The sequence below is a fragment of the Melanostigma gelatinosum genome (genome assembly GCF_949748355.1).
Source record: "Melanostigma gelatinosum genome assembly, chromosome: 2".
In the NCBI taxonomy this organism is placed as follows: Eukaryota; Metazoa; Chordata; class Actinopteri; order Perciformes; family Zoarcidae; genus Melanostigma; species Melanostigma gelatinosum.
The window spans coordinates 20,550,839-20,569,136 of record NC_136635.1 but is presented as its reverse complement, the minus strand read 5'-3'; the positions used below and the strand labels follow the sequence as shown (position 1 = coordinate 20,569,136).

The 18,298-nt window shown below is 43.6% G+C and overlaps 1 protein-coding gene across 3 annotated transcripts in view; it reads left to right on the top strand.

The window, feature by feature from the left end:
- phkb (phosphorylase kinase, beta) overlaps positions 1-18,298 on the top strand; it is an 88,081-nt gene that overhangs the window by 51,256 nt on the left and 18,527 nt on the right. For all 3 annotated transcript variants that reach the window (XM_079284610.1, XM_079284611.1, XM_079284612.1), the window contains 2 exons: positions 14,135-14,190; positions 14,902-14,995. In XM_079284610.1, the coding sequence (XP_079140736.1) occupies positions 14,135-14,190; positions 14,902-14,995 (150 nt within the window). The remainder of the gene's footprint in view (positions 1-14,134; positions 14,191-14,901; positions 14,996-18,298) is intronic.

The following is an 18,298-nucleotide window of genomic DNA, read 5'->3' as shown; positions in this document are numbered from 1 at the left end:
CTGCATTGTTACTAAAATTGTATTCAAATATTTGCTTACTTTCACACACAGCAGTTAGGAGCAACATGAGCAATCATTTGGAGTCATGCTTCCGTCTCTACCTGACATAAATATCTGTCTCTTTAGCTGCTAAATCCTGTTGTTCACCGGCTAGTTGCTTCCTGTGTCCGTCTGCTGTCTGGTGTTGAACACGTAGTGCACACTGGGCTTTTAGTTTTGCTGAAAACAGCTGCCTGCTGTTGAGGTTAGAATTTATCTTTTACAGCCAAGAATTTCTGTGTTAACCACGTACAAAATAATCATTTGCAGCGAGTGCCGTGCATGCCCTTTAAAAAGACACGATGAGGAAATGAGTTGATGAGATGGAAGTCATTCACTTTGAGGGTACGCCGATATGAAAGGAAGCCGTCGTTTCAAACACAGGTGTGCAGGGTTTTAAAAAATATATATTTTTAGAATTCAGAAAGTCTGAAAGTCTGAAAAATCACGCCTAGCTCACACGTCGCGTCGGCAAAGAAGAGGCTTGAGACGGGAAAGAGAAAAAAACGAGAGCGCGAAAAGAGGAAAGGAAAAGGTGAAAGAGGAGGATGTGTGTTCACATTTTTTTGTTTACTGTGAAGAAATGCTTTGTATATTGTGTGTGTGTGTGTGTGTGTGTGTGTGTGTGTGTGTGTATACCAGCTGTCTTGTTGCCTCTGCATCATTGACGTCCAGTGTTTGGTCTGCGGGCAGGAAAGGCACATGGGCATGCTGGGCCTTCACATGCAGTTAGGGCTTGATTCGTGCGCTTCCCTTTCTTCCTCTGTGCAAGCGTGTAATGTGCTTCCCATTTTGTGAATCCAGAAGAAAAGAAGAAAAACATGTTTGTGTTGTTATGAGTGTGCATGTCATCTTTGCTTGTTGCCCTGTTGACGTCAGCTCTGTCATTCAGCACAGAGATGTGTTTGAAAGGGGCTGGCGAGGCTGCACTCCCTCATATAACCGATAAATACCTGTTTAAATAGTTAATGCATGACGTGTGAGTCATATCCACCCGTAAATATCCATAATACTCCATTTCAACGGATCCCTTTTCAATCAACTCCATTTAGCATTGAGTGTAAGGTGCAGAGAGAGATGTTTGTGACTGTATTCCTAATCCCCCCCCCCCCGCCTGAATACAAATCGCTACCTTTATTTCCTCACTAAAATACGAGACTATTAATTTTTTCGCAGTTATTTAAGGGTTGCATTTTATATTTCGATCCCATTCCCACATAAACGCTGTGACTCAGACGCCCTGCGGTTAAAGCGCCTCTGATGTGTTGGCGCTGACCTGGCAACGCTTTAAATTCATGCACGTGCCTGAGAAGTATGTATTAAGAATGTGCACGACGCAGTCGATATATAAATTATATTTTACAGCACAGATCCCTGTACAGCACGTAGGTAAGGCACCATGCATTACAGTTGCATCATGTGCACATCTCAGCGGGAAGGGAATGGGGTTTCGCCTCCAACGACTCGCATTTGGAGGGTGGGAAGTTGTGATTTAGTTGGTGAATGGGGCGTTAATGCAACTTTAATGCGTAGTTGAGCTTGATGTTCAGGAAGCTTTTTACTGCTAGTAATGAACTGCAAGCCTGTTAAATATAATATGAAGCTATAAAATGAAATATGGATGTAAGCCACGTGGTAAATGGTAAAAAAAAAATCTGCAAAAGTGTATCGCCACGGTGCTGCTGGCACTTCTGTGCTCTGATAATAGTGAGAAATGGATCATTTTTTAAAGCTGAACCCTGTGGATAAGTGCGGCTTTCCTTGATATTAAGTGGTACACTGTGTTGGGGTTTTTTTTCTGCATGAGAGACAAAGTGCTCCCGGGGGGCTGTGAGGGTGAGTCAGATCAAATGCACCCCGGGGAGCGTGGCGTGACATCCCACTGACAAACATGCAATAATACGCAGCGGGCGTAGCAAGTGGGGATCTGGGGAAGCCATGAATGGCTGTGAAAGTGAATTAGTTGCTTGTGTTGCTGATGTCACACGCTTTCTTTTCATGGTATGCCCTAAATCTACTCGGCTATCCAGGCGTGCTCGCAGTGTCACATTCTCTCAGTCTGTCTCCTCTTTTTCCCCTTCTGTCTCTTTAAATGCTGTTCTATTTTTTGGGTGAATTCAACAACACACATACAGCAGGGAGGAGGGAGGAGAGGGATGAACCCGTTTCATTCTGTGTATTGAACAGGGATGTTTTTCTGAAGCGTTGCATTCTTCGGCTTCTCACTAGTTTGAAGTGGCGCGGGGCTCAGTTAGAAAAAGGCAACCAACCAGGATTTTAAAAACATTTGAATCAGAATTTGATGACAGGTGGCCGGTTGTTTGGTCACTGTCAATCAAACCTGATCAAGCCCCACCCACACAGTCCTGATGCAGCAGATCAGTTGAGTTTATGAGTCGTTATTCAGGTAATAATTGAACTCCAATTTTCACGAGCTTTAAGACAAAGTTGGTTTTAAAGTCATGATCTCTAGTGGTCAAAAATCGCAGATGAAGCATCCCTCATCACTTTATCGTGAGTTGGTGGTTGAAAGTGTTGGTTACTTCCTCTCCTACATCTAGAAAGAAAATCTACCTTTATACCTTACTAAGTATATATATTCATGCAATCTGATCTTATGTTGTGCACAGAATCGTTATACACAGGATAACCACATTGAACTGCAAGATCAAAAGTTAACAAATGTTTAAACTGCCATATGGATGATTATTGTTCGATTATCAGCTGCGGGTGGAGGGGGGGCCTGGCTTCCTCCTGCTGTGTACGGTGTTTTCTGGTCCGTTGGCTTTAGAGTTCATGTGTTTATCGAGTGCTACGTCCAGGCAGTTGTAAGTGTAGATCGACGTACGTTTCGACTGTAAAGCTTGTTGTTCTGTGTCAGTAACTGGACAGACTACGACTACGCGGTATTGTCATCTTCTCCCTGTGTGTCTCTGCCCGATAGACGTATTACTGCAGAAGCCATTTTAAGCGGCTGTGTAGAGAGATCACACGCTACAGACACATGTTGTGATCGGTTAAATGTGCACGCGACACTAGATTGTTCATCGGAACACAGATTAGTGGTCAGTGGCGGGACACCATTGAATAATCTTCAGACTGTCCCTCTCTGAAGAGCAAAGGGGCAGATGGATGTTAGGATCTGACACACACACACACACACACACACACGGACACACAATAACACTGTACTTTCAAACCTACAAGCACTTCCTCCACAAACCCTACAAACAAAACTGCACATATTCACACCAGCATGCAATCATTTTCCCTTCTGCATCCTTTGCTTGACTCTCTCTCATACACACACACACACATGCACATCCACACAGATTGAGAGTGTGCTAAACCCTGCTGTTTGCCAAATGGCCTGGTGGCGCACAGGAAATGTCGAGCCCAGCGGTCTGTGACAGTAAAAGCCTTAGAGAGATGGGTCCTGACCTTAACCTGCAGGGAAATGGACATCACTCAGCAGACACACTCACACCAACACATGCACATACTGCTTTTAGGAGTTTGTGTGTGTGTGTGTGTGTGTGTGTGTGTCCTCAGACACACCTCTGCTTCTTCTTCTGTCTTACAAGCTGTTGTCTGTGCCAGGGGCCCCATTTAGCGGGTGTGTGATAGGTCTGGCCCCTCCTGTTTTTTTGCCTCACTGTCAGTGTTATTGGGCAGCTCTGGCGTACAGAGTCCTCCTATTTACAGCTGATGTATTGCGCAGAAACAAAAGAGGACAAAAACACCCGAGTAGAGATCAAATATTTAGATTGGGAGCGTCAGATGAGCATGGGATGCGTGTTTGGAGCCAGGTGCCCTGAGACGAGGCTTCTATGAGCGGCTTGTTATTGGTTCGTGCTGACAGAGTACAAGAACAGCCTTCTCAGTAGATGGGGGAGTTGTTTGCTTCTTTCAAACACATGCAGAGGCCAAGTGCTTCATCAGTTTCACATGCGTACGACCAAGGAAGTGTTTGTGTCCAGTGTATTGTACCAGCTGTACTTGATTTTTAAAGTGGTATGCATCACCTTGAAACCTAAAGATGAATGTGTTCAGCTCAGCTTAATGCAGCTCAACACTGTGTCAAGTTGTTCCATTCATGATTCAGAAATAACAAATCAGTATAGGACGGCCGTCCCCATGCTCGCTTATGTCTCATAAGTTTATGCAGCAATTTTTGAGTTGATACAGTTGATTTGGAGCTAAATTTAACCAGTTTTTACCACTCGAGAATTGATAAAAAAATATATATATATAATATATATATATATTTATATAAAATCTTACCAAAATACCACTTTAAGACGCCAACACTTTGAGGACCACCAGAGAACAAGTCATGTTGTGATTTGGTGTCTAAAACAAAACATATACCGGTAGATTTCTGCAAGAATAACATTTTTTGGGGATGGTTGACATCGGCAACAAATGGTTACGGTTCTCGAAACTGCTCAGAAACCCCTTTATTGTCAATATACCTCGGAAGGTCACATGTCCTCTGAAAGCTCGCGGCCTCTGGTTTTGTGGTTGTAAAGTTTCACGAGGCTGTGATTCACCTCGAGGTCACAACACGTCATTTTATACAGTGATTTCAAGTGGTCGTGTAGTATCTTCACTGTAGCTTGAAGGCTGACTTGTGTCGACAGGTCTCAGAGGGTTAAACAAGTCTGTAATGTACTTTGGTCCTCCTCCATGTATTCAGTTATAAGCATTGTCTTATGTTCAGGTCTGTGGCTGACAGGAAGCCGGTGTCGTGACCTTTTGGTCCCTCGACAACTCGAGCAGCTTCATTTTGAATAAACTGAAGCTTTACGGAGCGCCCTGTCAAAAGACTATTGTGGAAGTCAACCCTGGTAGAAATAAAAGTGTGGATGAGTTTTTGACATGACATGATAAAAAGCCGATTTTTGTTTTTCTTTGGCTAATTAGACTAAGATCAGAGTCAACTATAATGCCAATGGTGGCACCTCAGGTCATTGAGGTCTTATGTAATATTTAAGAAGTTTATTTTGGCTTAATTATAAAAATAAAAAAATAGAATGTATATAGGTGAAGACATCCATCTTGGCTTGTTCTTACATAATGGATGTATTGTTGCATTTTCATTTAAAAAGGTGCCACTGCAACAAGTAATCATTTATTACAAATGCAGGGAAATGTATTAAATATTCAATTCAAGCTGTTTATTACAAAATGCAGGTGTTTCTACATAAAGAAGTGACAATGTATTGCATTTGGCCGTGTTAATATGTTGTGCCTGACTAAATAAAGCTTTCACTTCCTCTCTCTTTAGAGTGCCTTTAGTGGCCGTCACTCAAAGCTTGCCCGAGTGCTTCGCTTCCCTTGTTGTCGTGTATAAAAATACAATTAACTTAAAAGATACGTTTAATTTGTCACTGGCTTGTCTCAACGTATAGACAGGACAACGAGTGTTCTTCTTGTTTGTTAGCAAGTAGCTAGAGCGCGAGGAGGAGACAGAATGCAGGATGGAGGGACGGGGACGAAGAAATGTTTTTCCTCCTTCCTTCGGAAATGCAGATATGCTGTCGAAAAGTAATTCAAGAACAGTCCCAAAACATCTGTTCCTTCATCTAAACGAACAGCAAAACGGTTGAACATGCTTGTAAAACCCCCGGAAATCGCAAAACAACTGTGAGCTATTCAGGAAATGTGGCTGCTTTGGAGGCTTCTCACCTGAAAATGTTACTACCATCCCAAGTGTCAATCATAATAATTCGCTCAGTGTAATTAAAACCACGTCACATAATCCTGTTGTGATGGAGGACTATATTGTGTGTCCCAACTTGTCATATAGTCAGTGGTTTCACACAGCGACAGGAATCTACTTGGATGGGTCTACATTGGAGTTAGTTGAAAACCTGGTGCGTCCGACCCAGAAGCTGATGTTGGCCTCGGTGTCGGACGCCGAGGGGCACTGACCAAGCTGTGCTGCACTTGCATTGGGAGTGGGAACAGGTTGTGTGTCAAAACAGATGTGCTCTTTGCTGTGTTTCTAAAAAGTTAAAGACTGCGACTTTGCTCTCAGTGTGTGTGCTGCACGTCTAAAGGGAAACGTCGAGACTGGTTTATAACTGCTCCTCTGGCAGTGCGGCAGTGCAGTCTGTTTATCTGTCGAGTCGCTTTAGAGCATTTGTGTGTGCGTGTGCGTGTGTGTGTGTGTGCGTGTGTGTGAAGGAGAGAGAACTCATTTGAACCATAATGCCCAGCTGTTTCCACAGTTCATAATTACGTGTGTACAGGTGTTGTGCGTTTTCCTGCGTGCACATCTGAGTGCATGTGAGTGGTGCTTGGCACAGAGACAACTGTTTCTGTTCCAGGGTCATGTTGAGGCTGCATGCGTCCATTAGAGCTCATTCAGAATAACGCGCACACACACACACACACACATACTGGCAGATAAAAGAGTCAATGCAAGTTTTGCCATTTGCCGGGATGTGTTTGGGGCCTTGAAATGACTTGTTACGGGACGGAAAGTTATGGCTTTATCCGGAATTACAAACGCACAAACACTGCACTGACAGACAAACATGGCCCGTGCAACTCGATTTTTATATGGCTGCATGTATATTTCTCTTTCTCTGCGGTACTCTGATCATTATGCACACACCACGTCACACGCAGCAGTAGCAATCAGGCCACTTATCTTCCGCAGCCTTTCCCGGCTCTCCTGGGATGATATCAAACAGCGCCGCTCCTGTCGCTCACACCGTCGCTCGCCTTTAATATCAGTTGATTTTATTCGCTTTTTTTATTTTATTTTTTTCTTCTTCTGCCGCTTCGCTCGTGAGAATTCTCTGGCGGAGGATAATATTTCTGAGCTGAGTCCGGGGAGCGATGTCTCGCTTTCTCAGTTCAGGGCGCCTTTACAATGACACCGGGCAGCAGCATGCGATCCAATTCCTCACTCGGTTCGTCTCTGCCGAGGTGATTCCACCCTCCCCGTCTCCCTCCCTCCGCGTCCGTCTTTCCACCTCCAGCACCGCCGGTTTCTTTTTCCTCCGTGTCGTCGTTTCCCTAAATCAAACTCCCGCCTCATCGCCCTCCCTCTCCTCCGATTGTGCTCATCTCATGACTGTGACCGATTCTTGTCGAGGTCTTGTCGTTATCGCCACCAGATGACCTTTTGAAAAGATCCGGCTTTAAAAGCGTACACAGGAGACATTCTCCTCTCCCACAGCCCCGGATAGAAAATGATTTAGCATTTCTGTCATGTTTTTTTTCTGCCCCCTCCCAACGTTCTTGTGCTAAACCCCTGACACTTTGAAATGCCCTCATCAAAATATCAATCTCTGAGCTGCACAGACAGCAACTTCCCGAGGACGGTACAGAGCCCGGAGTCACTCGTCTGTGCAGGGGCATGAACAGAAGGGATTATATTCATTCAAATAGTATTTTTTGAGGTTTATTTTTTTTTTTTTTTTTTTGGGGTGACAGATAAATTCCCTCACTGGCTTTGTAACTTCATTGAAGTCTCTGAATGTTTTATTGTGATGCTCGCTCGAGGCTGCCTCCCTCTGCCAGCCGGCACACTGGAGGGATCTGACCTTGAAATAGCGTCTCATTCAGTTGAGTTCAGCTCAAGTTTCTTTTCACCAACGTTTCATTTACATGGTTAAGTGTTTATTCAAGAGAGAAAATAGGTGAGAGTGTTTGTGACCTTCAACCTGTAATCTCTGCATTAAGCATTCACATACATCTGCGCTTTCTCCCCCCCCCCCCCCCCCTCAATTCATAAACACAAATGCAGCTACGCTAATCCCAGGTGTACTTTCGTCATTTTCCTCATCTTTTCCTTCCCACATTCTTCAATCCATTCTTAAATACATTTGTATTAACTTATTGCATTTATTGAAGCCATTACCTTGTTGAAATGTGCTATACAAATAAACTTGCCTTGCCTTGCCTTGCCTTGCCTTACCGCAGGTTCAGGTCCCTCTCACCCTGTGGTTGAGTTTTGATTGTATTACTGGCGGAGGTGTTTTGACAGAAAAGTCTGAGATTTGACTCCGAGAAATGCTGTTTTGTGTCAATGATTTACTTCTGACCTGTGAGACACACAAGTGACAGTGAGAGGGAATGAAGACAGGTAGTGACGGGGTAAGTCGAAAAGAGAGGTCGCCAAAAAACAGAGGCAGGGAAATAGGGAAGGAAAGGAGGGGACGAAGTAAATAGAGAGAAACAATGAAAGGAAGGGCTGAAACAACGAAGAAAAGAAGAGAGGACAGGAAAGAAGGAAAGAAGGTAAAATGGAAAGGTAAGATAATGCTCCATGGAAAGCGAGAGATGGAAGGAGGGAGGAAAGGAAGAAAAAGAAGGTGAGTAATGCAGAATAATGGATCCGTAAGGAAGCAAAAAGGAAGACAGAAGGTAGGATCTAAGGACAGAAAATGGGAGGAAGGAAGGAAATAAGAGAAAAACAGGTGAGAGCACAATAACTGAGAAGGAGGAAAGGTGAAATAGAAGGTGGGATGGAAAGAAGAAAACAATGGCAGGATGAAAGGATGGGAAAGAAGGTTGACTGAAGGAGGGGAAGAAGGGAAGAAATGAAAGATAAGAAAGGAATAAAAGAAAGACAGAAATAATTCAAATGTGGAAATGAAAGACGCTTCTCATCTCGTGTCACAACTCAGTGCTTTTAATTTTGGGGGAAAGTCAAATGAGGCGGAGCTGAAATTCATTTCTGTTCCGCGGGAACTCACAGAAGCGTTCCCTGGCAAATGGCGTTTCACTTTGTGACATTTAGCGCGGCGGCCGTATCTCTGAGGGAGCTGCGGGAAATGCTCTGTAGCACTTGTCAACAGAGTGTCTCAATTTGTGCCATCTCGACACTTCCTTTATTTCCTTTTTCCACATTATTGTCTGTGTGGATTGTGATTGCTTGCTTTTTTTTTATTCATTTGTTATTACCATAACAGATGCCACAATATAGCGTTTCCATGTTGTAATCTGCAATATTTTCCATATCATTGCAGAGCAGTAATTGAGTCTGTAGCCCTGTAAGAAGCTTTTATATTTACTGTCCTGAGCAATACAAACTGCTACTAAAACAGCAAAGATAACAGCTGTCGAGACGTTGATTTCAGTTGAATTACAGATCTGAGCGTGTGTCTCAACTCTCTCCTCGTGCAGAGACGAAGAGTCAAGGAGTCATTTATTTTGATTTGTTTGCTTTCCGTCGACAGATGTGTGCCAGCCGTCTCTATTTATGAATGCGCCGCTTTCATCAGTCAATCCGCGCGTTCGCGCACACGTAGGTAAACAGTTTAGTGTTTGTTCTTCCTGTCACAGAGACGTGCCTGAGGTTGATACGCACGTGCACCCACACACAGTGGAAACAGACTGCATTAAAGCATGTGAGAGCACAGCTCCCTGCGTTCTGCAAGTCGTTCTCACCTGCTGTGTAGCTCTGCCAGCCATTTGTCTCACTTGTCCCCACCCACACACACAAGCATCTACCTTTTTCATCAGTGTCTTAATGTACCTCTATCTGAAAACTCCCTGAAGCTAACTGGGGCCCCATCTATCAACCATTGAACGCCTCTGCATATACTGCAGACACTTAAGGAGACAATGAAATGGGTTGGCTTTTTCTTTTTCTTTCTTGTTGGGAGTTAGCATTTTTAAGTCAGCTTTAGCATTAATAGGAGGTCAACTGAGGGAGCTGAGTGTAGAGACATATGGTCAAAATGACAAGCTGTGGTTATATTTCATCGAGAGTTCATGGTTTTATGCAGGAACCATCTGAAGTTTATGCTGAGCTAATGGTATACCTCTTTTCCTTTAACTCTCTACAAGGAAGCGAAGACGTTCCCAACTTCTTGAACCATTGCTTTCACATAAAGCAAGAGATTTATTTATTTTCGTTTTATTTTGTTTTGTGTTGCAGCCTCCATTGAGTTTGATTTAGATTCAATTGAAATGAATTGGAAGGCTTTTAGTTTTCATAGCTGTCCAATTCTCCGTCTTTGAATGGAGAATCTTTATGATGTTGAGTGCATTCCAGTGGTTATGGAATGCACCCCCCCCCCCCCCCCCCCTAAACCCGCCTTGGTCTCCTTCTACTGCTAATCCCTCAGGAGAAGCTGCTTGAACTATAGTGTTCGAAGGTTAGTGTGTAGGTTCAATGTGTAGGCGGAGACGGCATCATAAGAGCCAGATGCTCCAAGAGCAATGTAGTATATAGTAAGGCAGGGTCATTAGTCTGAAATTCAACTCCAGGGAGTGCTCCGGAGCTCTTTAAACTGCTCGATTTGGCCTGAGGTGTGCTGACATCAGACCGGTGTCCCCGCCATCGGGCACACCCAGCGTCCGATGTGATTTGGTGACTACCTTTTAGCCGTCTGATGCCCAGCCCCTGTGGTGAAACGACACATCTGTCATTTCCCGACTTTCGCCACGTTTCGGTCACACTGCGTTGATGTGCTCAGGGTGCCTCTGAAAAGATAGTGAAAAGAAACATTTCATCTCGTTTTCCTCTCTGCGGTTGCACTGTCGCCTGTCGAGGAGAGGACAGGAGTGAGAGGGAGCACATTTCTCCCCCGTCTCCATTATGCATTTCCATATTTTCTCCTTCGCCAAATGAGTCCTTTGTCTGCTCTGAGACCAGCGCTAATGAGGGAGTTGCATTGCAGCATTTTAGAAGCCACTGCTTCCCCATTCATCAGGAGAGATTTGTGTTGAGCTGTGTGTTTTTTTCCACTCAGCCACCCTCTTCTCCCTCTGCTCTCTCTCTACTTTCTGATTGATGATAACGAGGTTGTTGGCTAAAACCGTCTCTTATCGACCAACCAAATGGCTCCCCGATTTACGTGTGTGTGTGTGTGTGTGTGTGTGTGTGTGTGTGTGTGTGTGAGTGAGAGAGTGTGTTGTTTTTTGGCTTTGTGTTCTGTCACTGACTACGAATCTGAGTATCTGTGCATGCCGGTGTCAGTGCCTTCAAGTGCAAGTGTGTAATGTGTGTATGTACGTATCAGTGTGTGTGTGTGTGTGTGTGTGTGTGTGTGTGTGTGTGTGTGTGTGTTCATCCCAACAATGAGAACGTGATGAAAGGCCGCTGCTCCTGTGAGTCACAAGCTGCTGCCTGCTTCCTAAATGACCCTGAATAGGCTGTCACTCAGCGCAATGAGGATGATAGGCTCTGCTTACACTTAATTTACACACACACACACACACACACACATAGATATAAATTACTAGGAGTGTAACGTTTCACAAAATTCACGGTTGGGTTCGGTACGATACAGTGGAGCCACGGTTCGGTACTTTCGGTGCAGTAGAAAACTATAAATGCCAGAGAAACGTACTTGATTTTAAAATATATTTATTCATTACAACTAACATCATAAAGTTATTCTTTGATTTTGAACAATGATGGAACTATACCTGAGTGACTCATCTTCTGGGGTGTCTTCTTAGCAACACAGCATAAAAAACAAAAACTGCTCCTTAATGTCATGTAGTATTGTTACTTACATCTTGCAAAAGAGATTTTTAATCTCAATGGGACTACCTGGTTAAATAAAGGTTTTAAAAAAGAAAAAGATTTTTATTTTTTTTTTATTCAAACGTATTCGGTTCGTCATGCGTACCGAACCGTGAGCCTCGTACCGAACGGTTCAATACGAATACGCGTACCGTTACACCCCTATAACTTACACATATAAACGGTACATCTACGATTAAAGCACGGGAAGATGAAAGGCACCAAGGGATGCGCACAGAGAGACATTTACATGTTCATAAATAAAACAATACAAACAACTCTTGGAAAGGAAAAAGGCAAAAATGAAAAGCGAAAGAAAGAAATGCAGAGTTGTTGACACACATTATCCTATCCTGACCTATGAATACAAGTAGTAGTGAAAGGATACATTCATTTGAATTTATTCAAATAAAGTGTATTTCTTTGCTGAAGATAATACTGATCAGGTGCAGATATTTTCCCTTTTCTCTGTTCCAAAAACCCGAATTTAAAAAGATCACGTGGTGTCTTTCCAACACATTTGCTTCTTTTGCATGGGATTTATTCCGTGTGATGTATTCAGGTGCTACACAAGACAAACAACTGTGATGTCTCTTTGTCTCTGCGTTTTCCCTGATTGTCCACAACGGTCTGAGATCACTGCAGAGAGCACCTCGTAAAAAATGACTGCTTGTTCCCACTCTTCTCCCTCTCTTCTCTGTATTTCCTCCCCGTCTTTCATGTTGTTTCACACCCTGCATTCTCACTGCAGGCAACATGAGTGATGTGTTGCTCCATTCTGGCAAATAGTGACTGTATGCTGTTGTTGTAGCGCAATAAAGTGCTGCTTTGACAAGCTCCCTCTGAGGCCACAGCTATGAAAGCAATGAAAAGCCGTGTGTTTCTCTTGCTTTAGGTCTGTCTTCCCTGATGTTACCTCATTTTGAGGAGACTTGGCTGACTAGAAAGCATTATTTAGCACAGTAGCACAAGAATGTTTTTCCTTATCTTGCTCTTTTATGTCAGTCATTGTGCAGTTGTATAGCTACACACACTGTGTTTATTGCCCAACCATGTTGTTACAATGTTCAGAAAGCGTTAATACGTGAGTAAGTGTCCAAATATATGAACATAATGTAGCGTAGATGACGGATGCGACAATGCGATACCGTCTGTTTACCTTACCTGGGTTGTTAGTCTGCATTTTTCTTATTGTCATCAAATTCCATGAAAATACCGGAACAGCAATGCATCAGTCCATGTGTCAATACTTTCCATTCACAACCTTGTCTGTGGCAATCAAACCCAAAGCCCAACTATTCCTAAAAAGTCTTTAAAAAGTCAGGTCACAAATAGATTTCGGAGAAAGTCTAAACAATTTCCTAAAACAGCTGGGCACTGTCGTTTTTAGCAAACATTACTCAAAAAAGAGTAAACACTGTGTTTGTCAGGGAGTATTTTTAGCTGCGGATCCGTTCCAGGCCGAACTGGCCGGTGCTCGTAGAGTGGTCACTGTATGGTCCTCGGCCGTGGCGTTGGTTACTTTGGTGAAAATGGCAGACTGGTCCAATCTAATACTTTCAATATTGAGAGGGGATACGAGCGGCTCCTCGGAATTTGGACTGATTGCTGTTTTTCTTTGGGTTTTTGTTGGAATGTGATTGGCCGTGATTGGCACACATTCTTTAATTTTAAATTCATGTAATGGTGAACTAGGAAATTTGAATTTCTGAGAGAGACGCAAAACATCGACCAAATTGTTGCTCCATCTGATGATGGCTCATTATTTCATTGTTGATTATTCTTTTAATCGTTTAGTCTGTAGCAGGCCAACATCAATTGCCAAATGCCCATCACAATTAACCTCGGCCCAGTGACCGATTCAGATTCCTGAGGAGCGGTCACAGTCACTTCTCCCGAGGGTAAGAAGCATCGGGATAATATGAAAATTACAATAGCAGGAAATCCTCACATTAGCTGCAAGCAGCAAATATGCAGGCTTAAGATTATCTTGAAAATATTCTTCAAATCATTTTGAAAAAAAAAGAATCAGAAATGTTAATTAATTAATTAATTCCCAGCTGAGCGCTCCCACGTCCCTCATCAACTTTTGCTGAGTTTTACTTTTATTTGACTTGTGTGAGAGAGGAGGTAGCTATAACACAGGCTATTGTCATTTTATAAGAGACTGAGTTTCATTTTAATGTCCTTCCTCTCTCTCTCTCTCTCTCTCTCTCTCTCTCTCTCTCTCTCTCTCTCTCTCTCTCCCTCTCGCTCTCTCTCTCATACACTAACAAATCAATTCTTTTCCAGGTTGCTTCATTGGCAAAGGCGTGTGATGTACAGCATTGCCAAAGCTAATTTATCGATTAAATTCATTTTTAAAGCAAGAACGTGAACACAAAGCATTCAACCTGGTAAACAAATTCCTAGGATTAAGAAATAACAGAACGGGCACTTGGATCTGAACACTTGTAATCCATCTGTACAGATTCAAGGAGAAATGTTCTCAAGAAAGAAAAGCCACATCCTAATGTAACATAACCGGTGATGCAGCAACACGTAGCAGAGATGTGGTCCACGTGTTGACCTCTGTGTCCTCTGTCTCTTCCACAGGGTCCCATAGAGAACGATGTGGTGATTCACGTGGCCCTGGTAGCAGAGAGCCAGAGGTAATGTGTGTGTGTGTGTGTGTGTGTGTGTGTGTGTGTGTGTGTAAGTCTCTTAACATGTTAAAGGCCAGATCTATCAGTGCTGTAATTGTGGTGAGCTCATAAACCTGGAGCCCAGCCTGCCATCGTCTATCACTCTTCTCGTTGTGCGTGTGCACGCTTGGTTCCGCGTGTACGAGCGTGAGTGTGCGTGTGTCAAACAAGCTCAAATGACTCTGTGAAGCTTGTTAACCTGTAGCTTCAATTACAGCGGCTGGACCATTCCCATTAGGAGGACTCGTGAATCATCTTTCTCACTGCAGTCCACTTATGCGGTCCATTTATGCTCTCCAACATATAAGTGGTGGTTCAATAACATAAGTTCTTAATGGACAAAGATTTACAATCGACCCGATTTATGTTTCCAAGAACAAAAGACCAATAGATTTATTCACCTTCTATTGTCACAGCAATAGTTCAAGGACTGACTCATGAAGGGAATATCTAGATCGATAGATTCAAAGGTCAAGAGCGGCTGTAGAACAGCAGAGAAGATTCAGACGGGGATGGAAAATGAATTCCAGCTTTTCTTTTTATTAAATAAGTGTGTGTGTGTGTGTGTGTGTGTGTGTGTAATGTGGGACTGGAATAAAGGCAGGGAAAACTCCAACAACTACATGCACAATGCCTAAAAATTATAAATCGTGATTTTATGTCTGTGTGTTTGTGTAGGCTTCAGGTGTTTTTGAACACCTATGGCATTCAGACCCAGACGCCCCAGCAGGTGGAGCCCATCCAGATCTGGCCACAGAAGGAACTGGTCAAGGTAACGCATGTTGGTCACACGTCAGTCACCAAGTTGACAAGCTGTTTACAGGGTCTCATCCTGCTGTGTCTAGTTGACGTCCCTGTGAAATGGAAGTTAGAGTGTCTTGTGATGTATTTCACAGTGAAATGGAATATTTGAGCGGTGTAGAGTTACACGACGTAGCGTAGTGTGATAGACACACCCTCCTTGAGGCCAAAAGTTCCAGATTGATTGATGGAAGGATATCATGATATTATTGGTTTGGTGCTATTTTGTTTTCCAGGAAGAAGATCAGATTTTGATGTAAAAATATGAAGAAATGGATTTGGTTCCTGGTCATTCCTGTTCACAGTGAACGATTCTCTGGAAATCTGAGGGGAGGAAACTGTGAAAGAATAATGACGCCGCTCCACCGCCACCACAACTACACAAATCAATCTTACAGCCAGCCAGATTACATTTCAGCATTTAGCTCTCAATATCGCAGCAGAACTTGTCTCCGTCAGTCCGTCTGCTTGTCACTCCAAGATTTCCTGCTCTTCAGATTTTCCCTCTTGATTGTCCCGTCAACAACAGCAAGGCTGCGGTTTGGTTGAAGTGATTGATCAGTCAAACGGTGATCGTTTCATGTTGATTGATCAGCATAATGGCGGAACCGTCATTGTGTCACTCTCGAGAAAGGTGGGGACGCATGGAGCTGAGCGGTTTGCATGTTTCTTCTGAGAAGGCTGCGTCGGGCAGCGCTGTAAGAGATTAACGGTTCAATCACTTCCATTGTTACCTGAACAATTCTTTCATTTGTAAACCCGGAGGCCAAAACAAGCAGAGAGAGTTGCTGAGGGGCTTCTGAAGAGAATATAATTCTTTTTTTTTTATTACTGTTTATGAGGAATGGAACAAGAAGTACATTTATTTTCAGCAGTAACAATGGCAGCCCAGTTACGTCATGAAATTGAAATTCACTATCTGAAACCTATGATTCATCACAATCCCATATGACACTTTCACGATAAGTCGGCGTTCTTAACAAAAGAGATGGGATTCAATGGAATTTAATCAAAACTGAATCCAGCAGCGAGTCTGCTCGTCAAATCTAAATCCTTTGGAAATCCCTTATCGTATTTATTAAATTTTCAAGACCTTTACACCTCAAGGGTCTGATGAATATATACGACACACATATTTTGCCAATATTATATTTGCTTTTATTGTGAAAGGTAAGAACGTAAGGCGTGGATCTGCTTCCTTTGTCACGGTTTGAAGAGGTAGCAAACTCAAAGGTCGTTGTTCAAATACTCAGCTCCGTCTAGAAAAGTGGACTTTGCCAGGACGGAAGAACTGCCGACTCTTTTGTGAGTGTCGATATTCCAACGAGACGACAGAATTATCAACAGTAGAGTTACTCAGTGTCAGGAATTTACAGGTTGCGTCCGAAATTCCACTAACATACTATTCAGTACTCTAAAACAGTCAATGAGATGTTTTAGTTTGTCCGAAACCACAGTATGAAACCAATACTACGCAACATGCACACTATTTCGGGTGACAAAAATCACAGTAGGAAAATTAGGACATTAGTAGGACATTCCACCCGCATCAATATCTCACAATGCAATGTGGTGGCGACAACGCTCTTAACAGACAATAAGGGACAGCTCTGTAACGTCGATAACTCTTCAGCTTTAGTGCAGTTATAAGATTTCACTTTGGTTGGCATAGGTTACGTGCAGGCGGCTTCCTCTGGGTCTGAAAAGTGAAGCCAATGCGGAAGTGCCTTAAACTTGCATTCTTTGGTTCCTCTGGTTGCAAAAAGGAGTCCTATTGTTTAGAGGTCTATGAGAAAATGACCCCACTTGTCCCTAGATTTGTTACCTCAACCGCTAGTTTCAAGTGTTTTTACAATACAGCATGATGTTCATTTCGTAAATTATAGTCACATTATGAGCAAAATAGACACGGTATGCTTTAGGACGGGGCTACCTTGTGATTGACAGGTCGCTACTGCGCCGTTTTCCGGTCTGGGAGTTTTCCCTGCTTTCTTCTTACAACTACAACCCTTTCACAGGGTTCAGTTCATGAAAGGTAATCGTAACATTTTAGTTACCGCCACCCTCCCTCCTTCTGGTTGCAAAATGCCAAGATGGCAACATTCAAAAAACCAAGATGGCGTCGGCCACAATGCCTAACTCAAGGCTTCAAAACAGCAGTTGACGTCACAGAGACTAAATCCCCTTCTGATATACAGTCTGTGGCGTCTCCACCCGGCAAGGAAGCTTGAGGACGTTAGGTGGTAAATACAGTTCAGTATGTGTGAAAAGATACAAACTACTGTTTATTCACAAAGAAGTAAGCTTGAACGATTATTGAACATTATACGAGCTCAGCGTTAGCTGCTATTTCCATCCTGTCCACTCTGCGTCGTTCATCTACAGCGGATTGCACCATTTGTACTGTCATATCTGTGACACCACCCACTACCTCGCCTCCAACTTCTGTTGCACTCCCATCACAACTGTCACTCAAACCCTCGTCTCTCCTCCCGATACTGTCTCTCATCTGCATGTGTGCTGTTTGAAGCCTACTAGTGTCTCCCCATCGTCTGTCTCTCCGCTGTCATACCTGTCACTCTAACCCTGGTCTCCTGCCTCGCCTCTGTCCCTCATCTGTCATGTGTGTTATGTGGCGTCTATTCTCCACGTTAAGGTCTCGAAACAAACAATTCCTGCTTTTCTTGTCCTCTCCCCGGGCTCTGTTCTTTCCTCCAGGCCTTTCTATCTTCTACCCTCTCCTGTTATATCCGTCCCATCCGCTTCCCTGACCCCACTCTCCCCTCTAGGCCCTCTATATCCTGTCCCGCCCCAATTATGTCCGTTACACCAAACAACGCTCCCCTCCAGGTCCATCATCTGCCTTTGAACTGTCATACCTGTTACTTGTTCCTCCTCTGCCTCTTTCTGCTGCGTGGTGCTCAGCCTCTCCGATGGATATGCAATTGTAAGTCAGAGCGAGCGCTGTGCTGAATATTAAATCCCAAGCCCAGACAGACGCTTCTTCCCCGACAGGATCTGTTTATCTCCGAGTCACCACCGTCTCCAGTGCTGCGGGCCCGCCTTTGCTCACCTCACCTCGTCCCTTGCAGCCGTTTCATCGTGTTGACAACAGCTGCCTTACGACAGGAAAGTGGCAATTACATTTTGCAATGTGTTATTCCCACACGTACAACCCGAAGCGTATCCCTTTGCAAATCACTGCTTTGCCCAAAAATAGCCTTTCCCTTTCAGCTGTTTCTCTCCCGGTTTCATATCTGTTCGTCAGTGTGGA